The sequence below is a fragment of the Diceros bicornis genome, chromosome 23 (assembly GCF_020826845.1).
Source record: "Diceros bicornis minor isolate mBicDic1 chromosome 23, mDicBic1.mat.cur, whole genome shotgun sequence".
NCBI classification, from domain to species: Eukaryota; Metazoa; Chordata; class Mammalia; order Perissodactyla; family Rhinocerotidae; genus Diceros; species Diceros bicornis.
Genome location: NC_080762.1, coordinates 37,866,179 through 37,883,638, shown reverse-complemented (window position 1 = coordinate 37,883,638; position 17,460 = coordinate 37,866,179). Strand labels below are relative to the sequence as shown.

Genomic DNA, 17,460 nt, shown 5'->3' with positions numbered 1-17,460 from the left:
AATGTGTAAATTAATGCAATCCCAGTTAGAAATTTCAATGAGATTTTAAGTATAGAATTTGACAGGCTAATCCTAAAGTTTACAAATCTGTTAGAAAATAGTACGACTTTTAAAAAATACATTAGTGAGGGGAAAACTTGTCTTCCCAGATACAAAATGTACTATAAAATGGCAGAAATTGAAGGAGTGTGACATTAGCATCAGTATTCAGAAAGACATCAATGAAGCATAATACAGAGTCCAGAAACAAGGCACTTTATATGGGAATCTAATATGTAATTCAAGAATCATTTAGAATCAAGTGTAAAAGGAAGGTTTATTAATGATCTTATCTTCATGACACTAGTTTTTTTGCCTTATCCACTCTGCTGTTCTGTGTCCTTGGGTAATAATTTTCATGTCTAATAATTCTACTTTCCTCTCATTTTTCTTCAAGTTTATTCTTGTTTTTCAATGCAGTGTGTTTGCAAATATTAATGAAAACGTGAATTAAAGCATATTTTAACTAGAGACTATTTACCCTGAGTTCTCGGGTTGCTACCACTCTTAAAAATCACTGAGGATTTTCATTTGCTCTGAAACTTCTTACAGTTTGTGTATCCTAATGGAAGACAAGCTAGTTTGTCCCTTACAGGTAATTGAGCGAGCTCCTTGAGAGATGATGTGGATCACTGTTGACATATTTATTTCCAAATAAAAACATGAAAAATTAGTTTTGTCTTAATATTCCTTTTGCAGCTTAAAGATTCAGCAGTTATTGGGGAATAGAAATGGAACTCTAGGGAAAGAGAAGTAACTAAATAGGCAAGCATGTTTTTTTTTTTAATCCCTGTCCATGGAGCCTTCTTTTTCTACTTTACAATCCTGAATCTGTTAGGACAGCATCTCTTAAAGTAGCTGACTGGCAATAGCTGTCATCTGCCGTGTCCCCCACTGCCATTCAGTGAGCTCTCATCGGCACTTGAAATCTGCAGATAGACAGACCTGTGGGTTCTGGCATCAGTCTGAGACTGGATAAGTGATATGATTTATCTTCCACAAAACAGGTCCAAAGGCCACTCTTCTGTCCAGGCCCTACTGTAATCCTGGGAGATGGGAGGGAGGAGGCCTTCACAACTCAAGAAAGCTGGCTAGTTCAGTACTTTCAAGAGATTTTTAAAGGTCAAGTGAAAATATTCTGATGCATGAGGATAGGTTGGTTTTTCTCCTGTTTAAAGCTTCTGTGTGGAAGCAAAGTGTGGCAAAGAGGTCTAGTTGCCAACATATTTGCTGTCTCTGTGCTTCAGATTTTTTATCTGGTAATCAGCAAAATTTGGAACCTGACAGACTTAATATTTTCCAGAATTTTTTGAACAATTTCTTGGCCTTGTATCTGGGGAGGAACTCTATACAGTGCTAAAAAAATAGACCAGGACCGTGAGACTGGAGTTCAAGTCCCAACTGAGTAGCTCTGGAAACTTATGTTTGTTACTTCACCTTCTTGACTTGTTTTCCACATTTGTAAAATGACAGGATGATACCGTAAAACGGTTTTATTTATTGGATTTTTGTGTGATTTCTGTTGTGTTGATGTTGTTGAGCAGATATTTTTTATAATTAGATAAGGTGTAGTAAATCTTGTTTTTATAAAGAATAGAAAACTTTCTTTTGCTTGCTAATAAAAGGGAAAGTTTATGTTTAATTAATGACAGTAACTTACTGGAATTATTTAAAGTTCTAAGTCAATGAGATGAATAATAATATTGTGAGTTCTGTGCTGATAAACTGGGACCTACAATGCACATAACTGACCACACTTGAAAACTTTAAGTATAAAATAAGTAGATTCATTAGTAACAACTCTTTGGCTTTCTAATCTTCAAGGCAAGGAGCTAATCTGCCCTTTTCTCCAATTTGATTAGTATAGACTTGCTTAGTCCCTTCCCCCAAAAAACAGCCCTTCAATTTATCAATTTTATTTTTTAAAATATTGTAATGGTTTTAATGTATTAATTCTACTTCAGTCTTGATTAATGTACTTCTATTCTTTGCTTGGCTTTGTTTTACTCTTCTTTCTACTTTTTGAGCTGAACATGTTTTTACTTTGTTTTCATTCTTTTTTTCTTTAGAAATAGAGAGTTTTTGAGGAATGGATTTGTCTCACAGTTAAGCTTTTGTCATAGCTCATTAGTTTTGATTACATAATGTTTTAACTAGTGTTAGTCATTAAATACTTTGTAATTGCAATTTTGACTTATTAACTTCATATGGAGAATCATTTAGGTGAGTGCTTTTTAAGTCATAAACAAACAAGCAAGAATAACAAAAATGTCTGACACTTTACTTACTTGTTTTGCATTATCTTTAGCAAATGTGGACTAAGTTATTTTTTTGGAAGAGTAAATAAGTAAAACTAAAATGTAAATCATGATTTTTCAAAGAGGTTTAGCTTTCTGCTCTTTCCTATACTTGTCTGCATATTCACTGGAGCAAGGGCTGTAGCACTTTTAACTGCCATTAAGACACTATAAAAATCAGAGATGGATCTTTTCCACTATATCCTCTCCATCCTACACCATTAAGAACACAGCAGTGAAACAATCTTTTGAGTGAGGCATGATAGATATGTTTTGGTAGATTGTGTCAATGTGTAGCAGATATTCCTGTTTTCCTTCCCCTTCGTGAGAAGAGCGAGGATACCTTCTGCCCCGTTGATATTGGGCTTGGTCTCATGGCTTGCTTGGGTAATGAGATGTGAGAAAACATAATGTACACCATGTCTGAGCAGAAGCATGATGTGTGCTTCCATAGTTGTGTCCCTCTTCTGTGAGAACAGCATGCCCCACGTGCTCCTCTACCTAGGACCCAGAATGACAGACACTTGGGGCAGACCGAAACCTGATCGACAGCCTAGAGCAGAACCATCAGAGCCAGCTCATAGAACTATGTGCAACAAACAACTGTTTTTCTTTGAAAGCCACTGAGATTGTGGGTTGCTTATTATACAACATCATCACATTAAAACCTGACTGAATTAAACCAGCCTTCTAGGTAAAAGAAATTCAAGCAGATCCAGTGATTCTTTCCCTTTGCGCAGGATTATAGGGGAAAGAACCAACTCAGCCACTGATGGTCTCTTGTATTTTAATAAATTTAGTACCATATCTTAAAATAGAAAGTTTTTTTCTACTTTATATATAAATCACATTTCTCATACTATTGGTTTATCAGCATCCAATATTTATTTGGCCTGTGGTTCTAGCGTCATCATTATATCTGTTTCTCAGGCTTATGCAGATTTTGGACCATGTGAAACTTGCATGTAGTATGTCTCTGGTTCTTTTTTAAATTATTTTTCAGCTCCGTTTGAAAGATGTCATACTATCCATACCTATCTTCTTTTTCCCTTTTTTCCTTCTTGTTCTTAAATTAATAGTGTGAATTTATGGTGAAAACTTGGTGAATCTTATATAAATGGCAGACCTAGAGTTTAATTTGACTGCTATCCAATTTTGCATGGAAAGCATTCATTCACTCATACATGCATTCATTCATTCAGGATCTACTATGTGCAGATAGTGTTCCAGATGTTGGTAATATTAAGAAGAATAAGATATTATCTCTGTGTTGAAGGTCGGAGACAAACACAAGAGACAAACACAAGTTTGGGAAAGAGAAGAGAAAAGTACAAATTATGATGGCACCACATAGGAGTAGGAAGACCTACCTCTTTCTTATTGTAGTGGGGGTGGAGGGTGTGCAGGAGTGAAAGGTGTGGGGAGTGGAGGAGTGGAGAAGGAGAAAAACATGATTCAATTTTCACTTTATTTTTTATTTCATTAAAATATAATTGACATATAACATTGTCTGAGTTTAAGGTATACAACATATTGATTTGAAACGTTTATATTGTAATATGATTGCCATTGTAGTGCTAGCTGACACCTCTATCATGCCACATATTTATCATTTCTTCTAGTGATGGGAACAATTAAGATCTATTCTCTTAGCAGGTTTAGTGTTTATAGTACAGTTTTGTTGTATATAATCACTATAGTGTGTGTTAGAGCTCCATGATTTTTATTTATCTAATAGTTGCGAGTATATACCTTAAACAACATCTCTCCCATTCCACCACCCCTCAGCCCTTGGTAATCACCATTCCACTCTGTTTTTTCTAGTTTGTTTTAGATTCCACACATAAGAGATATCATATAGTATTTGTCTTTCTCTCTGACCTGTCTCACTTAGCATAATCACCTCAGGGTCCATCTGTGTTATCTCAGATGGCAGGATTTCCTTTTATCTCATGGCTTAATAGCATGCCATTGTATATATATAAGGAATTTTCTTTATTCATTCATCCATTGATAGATACTTATATTGTTTCCTTGTATTGACTATTGTAAATAATGCTGCAGTGAACATGAGGGTGCAGATATCTTTTCAAGACAGTGATTTCATTTCCTTCAAATAAATATCCAGAAGTGAAATTTCTATCTCATATCGTAGTGCTATTTTTAATTTTTTGAGGAACCTCTATACTGCGTTTCATAATGGCTGCACCAATTTATTTTCCTACCCACAGTGTACAAGGGTTCCTTTTTCTCCACATCCTCACTAGTTATTCCTTGTCTTTTTGATGATAGCCATAACAACTGATGTGAGGTGCTTTTTCACTTTGGTTTTGATTTGCGTTTCTCTGATGATTAGTGATGTTGAGCATCTTTTCATTTGGATGTCTTCTGTGGAAAAATATCTCTACAGTTCCTCTACCTATTTTTTATTCAGATTTTTTTTATTGAGTTGTGTGTGTTCTTCATAAATTTTAGATATTAACCCCTTATTCAATACATGATTTGCAAATACTTTCTACCATTCTGTAGTTGTCTTTTCATTTTGTTATTGTTTCTTTCTTTCTTTCTTTTTTTTTTTTTTTGGTGGGGAAGATTAGCCCTGAGCTAACATCTGTTGCCAGTCTTCCTCTTTTTGCTGAGGAAGATTGGCCCTGGGCTAACATCCGTGCCCATCTTCCTCTACTTTATATGAGATGCCACCACAGCATGGCTTGACAGGTGGTGCGTTGGTGCACGCCTGGGATCTGAACTTGCAAACCGCAGGCCACTGAAGCGGAGTGCGCGCACTTAACTGCTACGCCACTGGGCCAGCACCCGTTATTGTTTCTTTTGCAGTGCAGAAGCTTTTAAGTTTGATGTAGTCCCACTTTTGATTTTTTTCTTTTGTTGTTTGTGCTTTTAGTGTCATATGCAAAATATTGTTGTCAAGACCAGTGTCTAGGAGCTTCCTCCCTATGTATTCTTCTAGGAGTTTTACAGTTTCAGGTCTTATGTTTAAGTCTTTAATCTATTTTGAGGCAATTTTTGTGAGTGGTGTGAGTTAGGGGTCCGACTTTCTTTTTCTGCATGTAGTTATCCAGTTTTCCCAACATCGTTTTTTGAAGAGACTATCCTTTCTCACTGGATGTTCCTGACTCCCTTATCAAATATTAGTTGACCTTATATGCGGAGGTTTAGTTCTGGGCTCTCTATTCTATTCTGCCTATTTTTGTGCCAGTACCATACTGTTTTAATTACTATAGCTTCATGGTATAGTTTGAAATCAGGAAATATGATGCCTCCAGTTTTGTTCTTTCTCATGATGGTTTTGGTTATTAGGGATCTTTTGTGATTCCATGCAAATTAGAAGATTATTTTTTACTATTTCGGTGAAAAATGCCATTGGATTTTGATAGGGATTGCATTGAATCTATAGATGGCTTTGGGTATCGTGGACATTTTAACTCTATTAATTCTTCCAATCCATGAACACAGGATGTCCTTCCATTTGTTTGTGTTTTCTTCATTTCTTTCAGCAAAGTCTTGTAGTTTTCATTGTATGTTGCTTTAAGTATTTAGGTTCTCCTATGTTGGGTGCATAAATATTTAAAAATGTAATATCTTTTATTGGATTGACCCCTTTATCATTATGTAATGCCCTTCTCTGTCTCTTATTACAGTCTTTGTTTTAAAGTCTATTTTGTCTGATATAAGTATAGCTACCCCAGCCTTCTTTTGGTTTCCATTTACACGGAATATCTTTTTCCATTCTTTCACTTTCAGATTGTGCGTGTCCTTACGTCTAAAATGAGATTTTTGTAGATAGCATTTAGATGGGTTTTTCTTTTTTTTTTTTTTTTTTGTTTTACAATTTAGCCACCCTATGTCTTTTGACAGATGGTAGCCTGCCACAAACTGTCTCTCCAGTTGTTACAATCTCGTGGGACTCAGGAACTCAAGGCCCCTGGCCACCAGAGCCAGGTGGTCAGGGGTATCCCCTGGGCTGCAGCCTCAAAACCCAGTGCCTCAGACACGTATAAGAGCTCCCCTCCAAGAGATGCTGGCGCTCTGGAGTGCAGCAGAGGGAGAGTGTGAAGGGGGCGCCCCCTAGTTGGAATGAAACAGAGGGAGAGCATGGAAGGTGGTGCTCACCAGCCTCCTTCCCTGGTCAGTATCCCAGCAGACCCTTGGCCCTCAGACCAGTGCTTTAAAATTAGCAAATGAGTCTCTTTAACATAAAGTCTGGGCGCTTTTCAAAGGGCTGCTTCTACGCTGGGCGTTAGAGCAGGTGAGTCTGCACACGAGTCCTTTGAGAGCCGTTTCACAGTTCGCCAGAGCCCCATGGGTCTTGTGAGTGTGAGCCTCATTGGTCTTCAAAGCCAGATTTTTAGGGGCTTGTCTTTCAGGTGCCAGTACTAAAAGTTGGGATGCTTGATGACGTATGAACCCTTCACTCCTCAGGAAGAAGCTCTGGGTTTTGAGTTCCCTCCCAATTGTGGGTTGCCATGCCAGTGGGGTTTATGGCAAGATTGTGGCTCAGCCTTTCCTACCCTTGATGTCGTTTCCTTCTCATCTGCCAGATATGAAGAGGTTGCTCTGCCATTTTTTAGGTTTTTTTCAGAGGAAATTGATCCATATATATAACTATAGATGTGTTGTGTCTGTGGGAGGAAGTAAATCCAGGGTCTTCCTATATAACCATCTTGAACCAGAACCCTTTTTATCTCCCTAATAGAACAGAGATATATTTATGTTAACAAAATTATAAAGTAAAACTACAAAGAAACAAACATATTTAACACTCACTGAGACAGTTTTGTAAAGAAAAAAGTTAATAGTAATCAGCATAAGAACAATAAATTATAAAGATCTGTTGATATTTTAATGGGGGAAAATAACCAAGGGAAACACAAAAATACTTTTAAAATACAGCATCATTGCCACAGCACATGAAAATATTTCCATGAAAAATTAACAATTTTCACTTGGACGTTTAACTTTTCAGCCCTCTTTGAGTTTACATACTGAAATTTGATGTTCTACTGTAGTTTCCAGTTGCCTAGAATGCCTTTTCATCCTTTCTCTTTTAGTGTATGTTTGTCCTTAAAGCTGAAGTGGAGCTCTGGTTGTCAGCCTTGAGTTGGGCCTTGTTTCTTATCTATCCATCCAGCCACTGTGTGCCTTTTGATTGGTGAATTGAATCCATTTACATTTAGAATAATTACTGATACATAAGGACTTTTTAATGCCATCTTATTAGTTGCTTTCTGATTTTGTATTTCCATTATTTCTTTCTCCCTTTGTTTCTGCCTACCTTTGTAAATTGGTTATTTTCCATGGTAGTATGCTCTATGTCCCCCTTCTGTGTCTCTTGTGGATATGCTCTAGGTTTTTGCTTTGTGGTTACCATGGGGCTTACATAAAACATCTTATAAATAAGATTCTTTCTTTATCATTGATTTGTGACAGTTTAATTATAATATGTCTTGGAGAAAGTCTTTTTGCATTGAAATAATGGAGTGATCTATAAGCTTTGTAGACTTGTATGTCTAAGTGTTTGCTCAGGTTTGGGAAGTTCTCAGCTATTATTTCTTTAAATAAACTCTCTGCCCCCTTCTCCTTCTCTTCTCCTTCTGGAATCCTGATTATTCTGATGTTTGGTTTTTTAGTGAATAACCAAAGCTCACATAAGCATTCTTTGCTATTTTAAAATTTGAGTTCCTTCTTCTCTCTGTTATTTCAAAATTCCTATCCTCCAAGTCAACTGTTCTTTCTTCCATGTGGTCTGCCCTGCTACATGTACTCTCTATTGCATTCTTAATCTCATTCATTGAATTTTCAGCTCCAGAATTTGTTTGGTTCTTTTTAATAATTTCATTCTCCTTGGTAAAGAACTCATTTTGTTTGTATATTTTATTGCTGATTTCATTGAATTATCTTGCTAAGTTTTCTTATAACTTGCTGAGTTTCTTCATAACAGCTATGTTGAATTCTTTATCAGTTAGATTGCAATATTCTATACCTTTGAGCTCGGTTGCTGGAGGATATCATTTTCTTTTTGTGATGCCATATTTCCTTTATTTTTATTTTATTTTTTTTGGTGAGGAAAATTGGCCCTGAGCTAATATCCGTTGCCAATCTTCCTCTGTATGTGGGACGTTGCCACAGCATGGGTTTATGAGTGATGTGTGGGTCTGCGCCCGAGATCCAAACCCACAAACCTGGGCCGTCAAAGCGGAGCCTGCTGAACTTAACCATTATGCCGCTGGGCCAGCCCCTACTTGATTTTTTTATATTCTGTGTTGATTTGTGTTGGTGTTTTTGCATTTGAAGTAGTAGATGCCTCATTAACTCTTTGCCTTCAGCAGATGGAGTATTGTGTTCTATAGTGTGGTTATTATCTGAGTTTTTCCTCTGTGTTTGTGAAGGTTCACCCACTCCACTCTTCTTGCTCTTCTTTTGGGCCAATTTTTAGGCTTTTATGTCTTCTCTGGTTCTTACAGTTCACTGGGCTGATCTCTCTTTTGTGTTCCAGAAGGTGGTGCTATAGCTCAAGTTTGTGGTTTTGAGCATGCTCTGTGTCTACTGGACAGACACTCCAGCGACACCGGGAGTCCACACAAAGAGCTGACATAGAGTGGGGGGAGGTGTAGGTTTAGCACTTGGTGCATTGGCGGTGCCTGCAGACCCAGTAGGGTGATCCTTGGGAGTGGCACTCCCACTGGATCCTGGGTGGACTTTCTGCTGAGCACTAATCCTTTAACAGCCACCATTTGAAATTCTTCTCTTTCCCAGTCTCCTCTCTCCCCCTACTTTTAGAGCTCTCCCTTAGTCCTCCAGGTGCTGGTAGAGAGAATGGATTTTGTTAGCCAGTCCATCCAGATGGAATAGCCCTGCACTCACTCACTGCTTTTGTTTTCCCCTCTGGGAGAGATCATTTCCACCAGATAAATCAGCCCCCTTCAGAGTTTCCTTGGGCGGAGGAGTGGTGCTGGGCAAGTGTCTCTTCCTGCCTCTGCTGCGACCAAACCCGTATTTTTCTTTTTTTCTCCAGTGGTGTGCTGGAATCTCCCTTCGGGAAGGCTAGACTTCTGCAAGTTCTCTCTCAAGCATGAGTGCCTATCCACGTCTGTACTTACCCAGTTTTTGCCTGGCAGTGGCAAGAGGGCTCTAGGCAGTTGGACTGGCTCTCTGGTTCCCCAGCCTATACAGAGGTTTGTCTGTATCTTACCAGCTGCACTCGTAGGCAAGACTCCTCCCGGGTTCCTTGGAGTAGGGTGCTGAGTCCCAAAGCACCCACAAAGGTGCTTTTGTTCATGTATGTCTAATTTATTGATTAAAAAGTGGGATAAATGACGAACGTATTGTTGATATCACTCTAGGAACATCAGATTTTCACTGTGGAAAGTTCACTTGGGCTGCAGGGTAGAGAAAAGACTGGCAAGGTCAAAACTAGAAGCATGAAATGAGGGAACATTTATTGACTCTTACTCCTTAATCCAAAGATAATGCAAACATTTGATTTTATATAGAGTATTCTATCATTTTTAAAGTTATTTTAGTATTGGTCTAATAGATTTTTCCAAATGGAAGAGAGAAATAGTGACAAGATCACTTCATTAATTAAACCTACAAAGTAATTTCGTTGCAATTAAGAAGTTAGAAATATATGAGGGAATATTTAAAATATTGAATATCAATGATGGCTTTCTGAATTACTATAAATATATTGATCTGCAATTTACAAAAGAAGGATGCCATTTATAATTTGCAGCTTTAAAAGCAAATTCATTTTGACATCAGATATTGGCTTAAATATGGTGTCCTTTATATATAAAATGAAAACTTACTTAGAAAGTACAATATTGCATCTAAAGGGAGATGCAAGGTAATATTATATGAGAGTATGTAAATACCTATACCCTTGCCAGTCTTCTTTGAATTGCAGTTGAAAAGCAAACACTAGAGCTACTGAAAAATCTAACTACCCTAGCAATACTTAGAATATACTGCACAAATGAATTCAACCTTACTGTGTTACTGATAAAAACTTCCTTTGTATAATATTACTGAAATCTCATTTTATTGAAAGTAGAGAATGGTATTTTCACTAAATGCTGTTTGACTTTAAAGTTAACTCTGTGGAAACCAGTAGCACTGATTAACGTAAAGTACATTTCACTTTAATTGGGTAATTGAAAACAAAGGCGTATTATATTTCGGTAGCATAGAAATCTCTGATTCCACACATGCTTCCTAGAGACCAAACCCTACAATTAAAACAACATCAATAAGTTTATTAGGTTGCCGTAAAGATTTTTAATGGCTACTGGTAAGTCAGTAAAGTTAGTAATAAAAGGGAAAATTCTCATATTATTTGTTTTATAGATCTTAAATAGATTGTCATTTAAGGGAAGTATCATCTGTACTACCAGTTAGAAGTGGCGTACAAATTGTTTTACTAGCCATAATTAGTTTTTCTTGATTTATATATAACTAACTTTTTTTAGTTAAAAAAAATTTGAATCTTTTGTGCACAGTATTTTAAAAATATTTTTGGTTACTGCTTTGTACTGTCATGGTAGAAATATATAAAGCATATCAATAACAAGCATTCTGAAAATTATTGTCCTTTATAGTTCTAATGGATATTATTTTTTCAGTACTTTTGTTATAAATTCTTTTTGAATAATAGTACAAATTAAATGCAGATTATTTTGTAAAAAGCTATTTTAATGATATAGAAGAATTTGTCATTTAAAGACATTTGCTATTGACTCCATTTAAATGTAAACTTGATGGCCACACCTGAAAAAAGAATCCAGATTTTTCTGGACTATGTTTTGTTTTGTTTAAGAAAGATATGTCTGAATATAGACTATATCCCTATTTATTCGTTATAAGGAATAAACACATAGGAACAATTATTGCACAGCGGTCGAACATTTGAGCTCTGAACTCAGATTGCCCATATTGTCTCCAACTTGCTGGGTGATTGAACCTAGCTTACCTTTGATTGCCTCATTTAGAAAATGAAGATAGTAATAGTAACTACCTTATAGAGTTGTGAGAAATAACTGAGGTAAAACGCATAAAATCTTTAGCATATTATTTAACAGAGAAAGCTCTTAGTAAATGTTACTACTATTAGAATTCTCTAGTAACTTTTATGTTCAATGAATATTCATTGTAAATTAAGGTTATTAAAACAGTCACTTTATTAAAAATACAGGATATACTTTCATTTTGATTTTTATATCTTAGATAATTTTTTATCTAATCAATTTTTTTGTTCTAGGTCACTTTTCACATCGAACCATATAGCAATCGAGATGAACAAAACATGTACAGAAATGTCAAATATATTATAGACAAGTGAGTTTCCTCAGTGTTTATAATTACTGTTTTATGATCCAATGATGATTACTGTTATAAAAGAAGTACATTTAAATTATATTTGAGAGATTTGAATGACTTATGGTCTGACATTTAAACTAATTTTGTAATGAATATTGCAATCATTTTGAGGAACACTTCTGAAATTCCTTACAACTCACTTTGTGTATGAATAAAAATTGCTCTTTTTGCTGTTTTACATGTGTATTAGGCTATTTACGATTTCCATCATATTGACATTTTAAATTGATATTATTCTGTAAATCTTATGAATATGGTTTTGTGTTACTAAAAGAATGTTCAGATTATGAAATGTGAACTGCTTTTATAGCAATGGACCCACATCTAATATTTTCATTTATGTTTAGTCTGATTACAAGGAAAGAATTATTTAATACACTTCCTTTTGTTCAAGAATTTTACTGATAATAGTCTGTGACAGATGCCATACTCTTACAAAGAAACTTGTCAGCAACAGTGGGACATTTATCACTGATACGAAAAAAAGAAGTTTATATATTTGTGTAGAAAATGGACTTTTTATGCTGTTTGGTATCATTTGTAAACCTCAATATAAGATAATTAATTTCCTGTTTGGTTATGTCTTAATGTATCCAATATTTCATTTCCCAATGTGTAAAATTAAAAATGCATTTTTAGTGATTATACTTTTATAACTGATTCCCCAAGGAAGGTGAACAGTGTGCTTAAACCGTACTGATTACCTTCATTTTCAATACGTAAACAATTATTGTCTATGGCAAATGAGTTGTGATTATTCATTTAACCTTTACATATGTTTGTATTCTAGATATGGAAACCATCCAGCCTTTTACAGGTACAAGACTAAGACTGGCAATGCACTTCCTATGTTTTATGTCTATGATTCCTATATCACAAAGCCTGAAAAATGGGCCAACCTGTTAACCGTCTCAGGGTCTCAGAGCATTCGCAATTCTCCTTACGATGGATTGTTTATTGCACTTCTTGTGGACAACAAACATAGATATGATATTCTTCGGGGTGGTTTTGATGGAATTTATACATATTTTGCCACAAATGGCTTTACTTATGGCTCATCATATGAGAATTGGGCAGCGCTAAAATTCTTTTGTGATCAGTTCAACCTAATGTTTATCCCAAGTGTGGGCCCAGGATACATAGATACCAGCATCCGTCCATGGAACACCCAGAACACTCGGAACCGAATCAATGGGAAGTACTATGAAACCGCCATGAATGCTGCTCTCCAAACCCAACCCAGTGTAATCTCTATCACCTCTTTTAATGAGTGGCATGAAGGAACTCAGATTGAGAAAGCTGTTCCCAAAAGAACCAGTAATACAGTGTACCTGGATTACCGGCCTCATAAACCAAGTCTTTATCTAGATCTAACTCGCAAGTGGTCTGAAAAATACAGTAAGGAAAGAGCAATTTATGCCTTAGATCACCAGCTGCCTGTTTCTTAATGCATTAATTACAGTTTAATCATAAAAATACCTAATTTCAATAAATGCCTTTTGTTTTGAGTTATGGAAAGAAAACTGTCAAAATCAGTATGCCCTGTTCCTATTATCTTTAGTAATAATAATTTGTTTAAAGATAATAGTATTATTATCGCCATCCTTCACAATGCTGCACTGAGAAAATATCTGAGGGAACAGTTGTGCAGATAACATTCCCTGTGGCATGATTTGCTTAATTTCTGACTGAAATTGAAATCCTGCTTTGATAGCAATTTAATTTTTGTTTCACAATAGATAAATGCTTGTGTCAGAGAAAGCAGCTAGCACAGAGTTAAATCCTACTTGTATTCTGGGCCCAAAGAAATAGGATTGTGTGTATATTTGGTATGTCTATTGAAGAAAAAGACTTAAAAGATACTGTACATGTTTTGTTTCTAATTTTTTTCAATGATTCAATCAACTTTATTGTATTAGTGTTCAGACTCTGGATAACTCTCCAATAATAATTCTTACAATCATATACCTTAAGCTGTGAACCATGTTGTGTTAGGAAGGCCTGCTTTCTGTATTACAATATGTATCATCATTTGCAGATTTTGGGTTACCTATAGCATGTGAGGTGTTTTGCATGTCTAGTGTTTCTGCTTTATATGCTGAATTCCAGGTTTTAGAAGCTATGGTAAGTTTTCTCATAAAAGTTAACTGTTGCTTCTCAATTATTAAGAAAACATAATTGTTTCATAATTATTATGAAGATAAAATGCCCAAAATGTTATCATTTTTATGCTACCTTATCAGTCTTTACCTTGTTATTCATGTTTTTAAATTTAATGTTAATCAGAGACCAACTATCAGATGAGAAAAAAGTTGATACTATCATTGGATTGCCTTGTTTTAATATTTTAAGCTATTTTTATCAACAGCAATAGAGAAAATTTACTTACCATTTTAGGTTTTAGGGACATGGAAATGGAAATGAAAATTCCTTTATATCTTAAATTCATTCCTGAGGTTTGACTTTTAATTAAGTTTAACACTTAATGATGGAAATAATATTTCATTTAAAAGAGAATACTTTAAATTATTATATATAATAATATCCCCATTTAAAAACATTATACTTTTATGGTACTTGTCAAGTTAAATACTTGTGATCAATTGTTGGTCATATTGTGACAAATTAATCACCTGATGCTAAAAATGAGTCTCTTTACCTTAAAAACTAGAGAATAAAATGCACTCCATTATTGTTAATATTTCCAACTAGAACTATAGTAAAAAAATTTAATATATATGCATGAATATTATTTCTTAGATATTTAGTTTATTAAAGAGATGCAATAGAATAATATTAAACAATAATACATATAAATCTTTAGAGAATAAAGACGTTCATTCAGAAACAAATCAGCAGTGGTTTTGAAGTAAAGGAGGCATGTTTTCGAAAGTAGGCATGATTAACGTTAAACTTATAACTTAAGAATTTGCCGTTTCTCAGAGAATAGAGGAAATTACAAGAATAAATCACTATGATGACATAACCAAGCATGTTCATGGAAACACTCACACAGATATAACCTGTGGATTTTTTTTCTTATGTCCAGTTAGCCACTATATGTGATATTAGGGATAAACTCTAAATATGTCATACTTAATAATCTTTTATAACATACCATATTTTATTAAAGTTTAGAGAAATATCTACTACAGAGGCATTTTTGTCATTGCTTATGTTACATATTTGAACCCACTATGACAGGTAACTAATTTTATGAAATAGTTCTGAGATTAAGGGAAAGTGTATAGACACAAGGTCAGCAAATCCTCGAGGTGGGTACTACCACTTTCTCTCCTGCCCCCCTTGCAGACATAGATCATTTACTACAGCACACTTCACCTCTGAGCTTTGTTGTGGTTTCCAACACTTACCCCAGCCAGCCAGTAATAATCAGTGAGATTTCGAAGTAAGATAAAATAGATTCTGTCTTCATTGCAGAAAGTTATTCTCAAAGGGAAGAATGTTTGGAATCTGATCTCATAATGGTTTACTAATTTATAATTATATGAATATCATGTTTCTTTTCTCCTGTTTTAGAAAGCAGTTATTAGGAGGAATTATCTCTAATAATTTTGTTATTCTTTAGGAGGAATGCTTTCAAAATGTTCCTCAGGTATTCGTTACAGCTGCCTTTACTATTTGACTTGTAACACAGTTTAGATCATTATGATCACAAGTAAATAAGAGCAAAGAATTGATTTTCTAATTTAAAAAACTATAGGTTTGAATTCAATAAACTAACTGTAAAAGAAAAAGCAGTGTAATATATGCAACACATGAATCATAATGAATTCTTTTATGGTTTAGTCAGTCTAATTGTTTTGACTGTATAGAAACAAAATCTTTCTTTTACTTCTCCCCTTAAGGACTAATATTGTCAGAAACTGCTGTTATTAATGTTTATCTCAGTTGTTTGTTAACTTTTTCTGTTTTAAGAGTAATTAAAAGATGACTATTTTGTTATATGGAGTAGTTAACTTTCATCTAATAAAAGCATACGTGAAATATATTGTCTTAGATATAAAAATCTAGTCCTTTCTATTTATGAAATATGTTTAATTTCTGATTAACAATTGAAAAGTAATAGTCAGCATTCTTTATATATTTTCTCTATTTGAGATACGCAGCACTTACAAAGTAGATATCTTTAACTGTACATACTTTTTAAATCTGTGAATTTGTATTAAACACACACACAAAGTTTTTTAAGAATTTGGGAGATGTTTTCTTATTTTTTTATTCTTTGGGCATAATCATATATTAGATCTGACATCCTTTAGGAAATTGATCTTGCCCTAAAACGGCAGAAGTAACAAGCCATGAGAGAACGTACCAAGTTCATAACCATGTGCTTTTAAAACTGATTACAGTTATTCATTCAATTTAAACTTGATGATGGCTCCTAAAGTCTGTATAGTGCCTACAGAAACAATCTTTAAAAGTGTGTATCTAAATTTTGAATTAAGGTTGAACACTCTCATGTCCCATCCTGTAGAAGCAATACTTTATTTACAACCAGAAAAATTTCAGTTATTTTTATAAATATTTACAATTTCAACATGAAAAATTGATTGAGCCACAAGCAAAAAGTGTTTTGGCTCAAATATTGCTTTTTTTAAAAAAGGTATTCCAAATTAAATTTTATACTGACTTTGTTATATACCCACATAAAGGCTAAATGTTATTGTATGATTAATGTAAGATTATTATACTTAACAATTCAAGTACTACTTTGGCTTAATTACTTCACAGAGACTCATTCATCCTTAGTCAAATCAAAGTACTAGTAGTGCTGTTATATTCCAACTATCAATGAAGGGAGGAGCATTTTTCAAAGTGATTAGCTGTTGTTGTTGTTATGTAAATACTATTTAATTTATGATATTAAAAGACAAAATAATTTAATAGCTAATAAGCAAATAGTCATAGATATAAAATTTATGAAGTCAAAATATAGTGGTATATTTATATTCGATATTCTACACTTCTTTTAAAAGCATCTTATATTTTGAATTTAAGGTTTCTCAATTTGTATAAAAAAGTAACCATAAAGTTCAAAAACCTTTTAGAAGTTACCCCACTGAAACAAATATTTCATGACACCCAACAGTGAGGTACCACAGTAAGATAATACTACATATGATTCAACTTGTGGTATATGGTTGCGTCATCATGCTTTTGTGTTTTCATTTTTGGCTTTTTGAAAAAATAGATTAAAAACCCTAGCAGAAATCATTGTAAACAACAGAAAATAAATAAAGTGGCTATCTTCAACTGCTCAATCACATTTAAAGTAAATACATTAGCTGTAATTAAGTCCATGCATAAAAGTATTTTTGAGTCAGTTTTACAAAAGCCATTATCAAAACCCTATATCACCATGTTAATTTGATTGATAATAATGTCTAATGTAATGTTATCTTTACCCTGGTCTTGAAAATATCAAATGCAAAAAAGGAAAATAGAAGAAATTCAGTTGTAATACATGCAGGAAATTTTAGAAATTTATATTTCAATACAGTCATCTAAGTGTAGCATGCCATGACTTTTTTTTTTATACAAACTAAATTTATATTTATTGAGTGCTGCCATTCTATATATCATTTTTTTTAAATTTTTTGTTTATTGCAGCAACATTGGTTTATAACATTGTATAAATTTCAGGTGTACATCATTATACTTCTATTTCTGCATAGATTACATCATGTTCACCACCAAAATACTA

General features: G+C 34.2%; 1 protein-coding gene across 1 annotated transcript in view; it reads left to right on the top strand.

The window, feature by feature from the left end:
• MANEA (mannosidase endo-alpha) overlaps positions 1-15,478 on the top strand; it is a 54,105-nt gene extending 38,627 nt beyond the window's left edge. The window contains exons 4-5 of the mRNA XM_058566613.1: positions 11,614-11,690; positions 12,523-15,478. Coding sequence (XP_058422596.1) covers positions 11,614-11,690; positions 12,523-13,180 — 735 coding nt within the window. The 3' untranslated portion in view covers positions 13,181-15,478. The remainder of the gene's footprint in view (positions 1-11,613; positions 11,691-12,522) is intronic.
• Positions 15,479-17,460: the final 1,982 nt, after the last annotated feature.